The 5477-nt window shown below is 39.7% G+C and overlaps 1 protein-coding gene across 1 annotated transcript; it reads left to right on the top strand.

Annotated features, from left to right (window-relative positions):
• Window positions 1-1223: 1223 nt before the first annotated feature.
• On the top strand, window positions 1224-3524 carry LOC124266371. Its single transcript, XM_046701183.1, has 2 exons — window positions 1224-1312; window positions 2569-3524. The coding sequence occupies exons 1-2, from the start codon at window positions 1236-1238 to the stop codon at window positions 3509-3511; spliced, it is 1020 nt and encodes a 339-aa protein (XP_046557139.1). The 5' UTR covers window positions 1224-1235; the 3' UTR covers window positions 3512-3524.
• The last annotated feature ends 1953 nt before the right edge of the window (window positions 3525-5477 follow it).

Genomic DNA, 5477 nt, shown 5'->3' with positions numbered 1-5477 from the left:
AGCGTCACAAATGGTAGAGCCCAGTATAAAATACGTGGTTCAAAGGCGGTGTTAAGATAACAATGTACGGATATACATATTCAAAGTTTCTTAACCTAAATGTCTGGCCTTGCGGGTGGTGTATATGAAACCACGAAGCAATTTCTGATTGTAGCCGAAAGTGGGAAAACAGACACCTGTGTCACCAAATGTGGACAGTAGTATAAAAACCAAATCAGTTGGTGGCACGTCAGAGGAGAAGCGGTCTTGTCTTGGTCTGGAACACAACATCTGGAGAACTGTTCACGATGATGTCTCTTGTAGTCGTCGCCTTTGTTGTCATTGGTGCGACGCTGTCAGGTTTGTGAACCTCCACTCCTCTTGAACGAAATGAGTGTGTTTTATCTAGTCAATTTTAATCATCTTTTCCTTTGTGAGAAGTTGTAGAATGTTTTGTTTATCTTGTCACGATTAACCTACATAATCTTCATGTGTATTGTGAAGTGGCTAAGATATCATATGGGACAAATTATGTATTTAGAAGAATATAGCAACAGGTTGTTCGCCTATTATTCTGTGTTTCCCATCTTCCGCTACCCTGAATTTTAATTCCGACGTCAAATAATGAAACCTTTTCTTATCTTAGACCTTGCACTCTTATTAAAACCAGGTCAGCTTGATTTGATTTTATCTAAATGTTGTAAATAGTGGATTACGAAGCAAAAATTACGATCTACATCCAAAATTTGATCCAGATTTTAAAATCAAACAACAAATATCAAAATATACAATAATAATTAGTTTCCCTCTTTTCAATGAATTATATGAAGCTTTAACGTAAAAAATATCTTTGCTAATATAGACATGCCGGCTTTAAAATAGACCGGTTGTCTTCTCAATTGTATGCACAGAGGAGACTGATCGGAAAAAACTCTGATGCTATCAATGAGCATTAGGGTTAAAACGTTTTCTGTTTCCCTTTCAAACATCTGTACGTCTCTAACATAGACATTTCTCCTTATCCTTGGTAAAGAACACACCATTTTAGAAATCAATTTAATTTGTTTATTCTCATTACTCGAAATCAAAACTGTTCATCTAAGCCAAACACGAATCTTCAAGAAAATTCGGGAAATTTGAACTGGTATACATGATTAACGAGAACATGATCCAATTTTTCTATGTTTACATAAAGCATGCAATCACTTGCAGATGGCGCTCTATCAAATCATACTGTAGCGTATTGCGAGAAAACGATGAACAGTACCTGCCAAAGACATTTCGCCGATAACGAGATCTTTTGTGGCAGTGACGGCAAGAAGTATCATGGCGCGTAAGTATCGGCCAAAACGTAATGGTCTTGGATTGTTTCACCAAACAGCGCCAGAATCTGTGGTTCAATTCTAAGATTTCTCCCGATAATGATTCTAGCTCTGCACAGGTACCAGAATCTGTAGTTCAATTCTCAGATATATCCTGATGATGACTCTAGCTCTGCACAGGTACCAGAATCTGTGGCACTAATTATCAGATATTAATACCGATAATGATTCTAGCTCTGTACAGGTACCAGAATCTGTGCTTCAATTCTAAGATACATCCCAATAATGATTCTAGCTCTGTACAGGTACCAGAATCTGTGGTTCAAATTCTAAGATACATCCCGATAATGATTCTAGCTCTGCACAGGTACCAGAATCTGTGGTTCAATTCTCAGATATATTCCGATAATGACTCTAGCTCTGCACAGGTACCAGAATCTGTGGTTTCAATTCTCAGATATATTCCGATGATGATTCTAGCTCTGTACAGGTACCCGAATCTGTGGTTTCAATTCTCAGATACATCCCGATGATGATTCAAGCTCTGCATAGGTACCGCAGTCTGGTTTCAATTCTCAGATATATTCCGATGATGATTCTAGCTCTGCACAGGTACCAGAATCTGAGGTTTGAATTATAAGATACATCCCGATTATGATTCAAGCTCTGCATAGGTACCGCAGTCTGGTTTCAATTCTCAGATATATCCTGATGATGACTCTAGCTCTGCACAGGTACCAGAATCTGTGGTTCAAATTCTCAGATATATTCCGATAATGACTCTAGCTCTGTACAGGTACCAGAATCTGTGGTTCAATTCTAAGATACATCCCGATGATGATTCTAGCTCTGTACAGGTACCCGAATCTGTGGTTTCAATTCTCAGATACATCCCGATGATGATTCAAGCTCTGCATAGGTACCGCAGTCTGGTTTCAATTCTCAGATATATTCCGATGATGATTCTAGCTCTGCACAGGTACCAGAATCTGAGGTTTGAATTATAAGATACATCCCGATGATGATTCAAGCTCTGCATAGGTACCAGAATCTGTGCTTCAATTCTAAGATACATCCCAATAATGATTCTAGCTCTGTACAGGTACCAGGATCTGAGGTTTCAGTTCTAAGATATATCCCGATGATGATTCCCGTTGTTCATAGTTACCTTGAATTACAGATATATCCATTGTAGATATGCAATCCAACTTGTTATATACTAAAATGGTTTAATTTTGATACATTTCAACATTATATTTGGCTTCAGATGTGAGTATATACTCGCCTACTGTGAGTACCACATCCACGTGGTCGGCAACGGTGAGAACTGCACCAAGAGAACGCACCCAACTCAGACTCCACCGTCCCATTTTGAGCTTGGTCTTTTTGGTGCCATAACAAATGGTATCGATGACAGGCTGAGGGCAGTCAAGGCCAAAAACATCTCTGTAGCTGATGCCAAGAAGGTGTACACTGTACAGGATCATGCCAACAAAGTGTACGTCCGCAACCCGGACTGCTGGGCCTATGACCTTGACCTGACCTCCATCTCTCCCTGGAACAGCAACCTGGCCAACAGGAAGGCTGGAACTCTGGTTTCTCCAAGACACGCCCTATGGGCTAGGCACTACAGCATCAAGGTCAATTCCACTATCAGGTTTGTTGACCAAAACAACAACGTAGTTGATCGCCGTGTCGTGAAGACCCAGACAGTATCTGGACCCAGTCTCCACTCATTCTATGGCCAGGACATCGTGGTGGGTGAACTGGACAGTGACGTCCCCAACACCATTTCCTTCGCTAAAGTGATGCCCAGAAACCTGACCAGCTTCCGCGTGCCTTACAGTACGCACATTCCAGCCGTGAGCACAGACCAGGAGGAGAAGGCTCTCGTGGACGACTTCTACTATTACTCCTCCACTAATGCAGGGTTACATGTTCCTCTAACCACCTCCATCAGACACGACTACTATGAACGCAAGATCGGCGGTGACAGTGGCAACCCCACCTTCTTCGTCATCGACGACCAGTTAGCTCTTTTGTTCGTGTTCACAACAGGCGGTGCTGGAGGTGGGACGTCCATCAACCACTACTTTGACAACATCAACGAGATTATGGCCAAGGAAGGAGGTGGCTACCAGCTGACAGAGATTGATCTTAGCAAGTATCTTGCAAAGGGCGAATCATTACCGGGCATTATTGGGAAATAAATACTGACATGAGCATAACGTGTTTGTTTACTACACCTTTGTAATACTAGAAGAATTTGGAATATTTAGAGAAACAATTAGGGTGGTAGAAAATTCATCTTGAATATTTAGAAAAAGCGTTTATCAGCATCAAACCTTGCTCGTCATCTGAATGTTATAAAATGAGTTGTCCAGGTTTAGACAATCAAGTCTTCCATGAACGTATAACTTGAATCTAGAAATATAATGAGGTCACAGAAAAGTCACCATACGAAATGTTTATTCTGTAGTTCGAAAAGTCAATCATAAACATATCAGTCAGGATGTCCAGTGTTGTAAAGACGGCAAATCTAAGGGTATGGTGAGGTTCAAGATGTAGTGATGTCTATATTGAATCTAAGGATATGTGAGTGAGTGAGTGAGTGGGTTATAGTTACGTCAGCAATATTCCAACCATAATGTAACTAAAACAAGTCATATGTTGATCATAAATAAAGTTTGATTGTAAAATCTGTCGACAAAGGACCATAAAGCAACTAGAATATCACACTATAGATTTTAAAACCACAACTTAACCTTAAAATAATAGTACTATTCAGGACAATACAGTATGAAAACGGGATATAGATTACCATCCACTGAAGGTAGATCACCATACTTGGGACTATGGAGACATACAGTACATTTGCTTCCTGCATGGACCCTAGCTGGATTTACATCATCCCTTTAGTCGCTGGCGATAGTTAGGAATTTGATCCAAAAATATAATGACAACTATTCTTCTTTTAAAAACAGTGGTCGATAAAATACCTTGAATGAAATCGAGTTACAATATTGTCAAGGGGCCAATAATTCTACAGTACGTCAACCCCTTCATGGATACAGCCACAAACAACCCAAGCTTTCAATTTTCCCACCGATTACATAAAACTTGTTATCATATACAAAATATTGATCAAATTTGTGTAATGAAGCAATTTCATTTCATTTATTTTTTTTAAAAACAAACAAGAATTAAAACCGAATTTACTTTAAAAAGATCCTGTATGGATGAAACTTTGAAATACATGTAGTTGAAAAATCGATACAGCCAAGCAAGGGATGCTTAATTCTCTTATCACAAGGGATACAAAATGGAGGAGCTTCACCTGTCAATAATTCGTGAGTATATCTTGCATGGTCAGTACAACATCATCACCTCAAAATGACCTCCTCAAATCTGGACTGACAGAATCTAAAGATGTAACGATGTTCACCCTGGGCGTAAAGATATTATGAGGACCATCGTCGTTCTTAAAATGTAATTAGGTGAGTATTGGAGCTGAAAGGGGCTCAGCACAATTATACAGTCTATCAAGAATACCGTGGATATTTCAATTCTGAAAATGACTCCATCCTTTGCATCAGATTGTGGATATTCGAGTAAATATACCATCAATATCATAAGCCTTAAATCAGAGTATGAAACTCCCAAACATTTCAGCCAGACCACAGGGCTGTTGGAAGTTCAATGTAGACGAGGCCATTTGAGATATATGTCTTGAAACGTCGATGCTAGCAGACAGACGAGGGTAAATCCACAGTAGTCCCGTCATACATCTCAACAACCATTCCTAATATACCTATTATACAGTTCTGGAAATTTCTAGCAAAAGCCACTTTACACCACTATCATTTCATCTCATCCTATCGAACAAACCGGAAGAAAAACAAAGGGGAGGCAACTCCCCAGCCCACTCTCAACAGGTGAAAATACACAGCCTAAGCTCAAGGAGCGAGTCCAAATCCACACTCAGCACCCCAATCCCCCGTGACCCATAACAACCAAAAGCAAACTAATGTGACATTATAATTAACAAACACACATCATAACAAACTGTTCATGTGAGTTCATGTGAGTGAGTCTGACGCCACACGTAGCACTATTCCATAATGTCTTCCCAAAAAACAAACGCAAGAGATATAACTGAAAAATTCTTTTGTATTT

Source organism: Haliotis rubra, unplaced genomic scaffold (genome assembly GCF_003918875.1).
Source record: "Haliotis rubra isolate DU_JTF1 unplaced genomic scaffold, ASM391887v1 Scf125, whole genome shotgun sequence".
Classification (NCBI taxonomy): domain Eukaryota; kingdom Metazoa; phylum Mollusca; class Gastropoda; order Lepetellida; family Haliotidae; genus Haliotis; species Haliotis rubra.
The sequence above is the reverse complement of the archived record's forward strand: the minus strand, read 5'-3'. Positions and strand labels throughout refer to the sequence as shown.

Bases quoted from the DNA above. Each gene is read 5' to 3' on its own strand.
- LOC124266371 (XM_046701183.1), top strand. From the start codon at position 1,236: ATGAACAGTACCTGCCAAAGACATTTCGCCGATAACGAGATCTTTTGT. The intron at 1,313-2,568 runs GTAAGTATCGGC...ATTTGGCTTCAG, and splicing joins GGCAAGAAGTATCATGGCGC to ATGTGAGTATATACTCGCCT.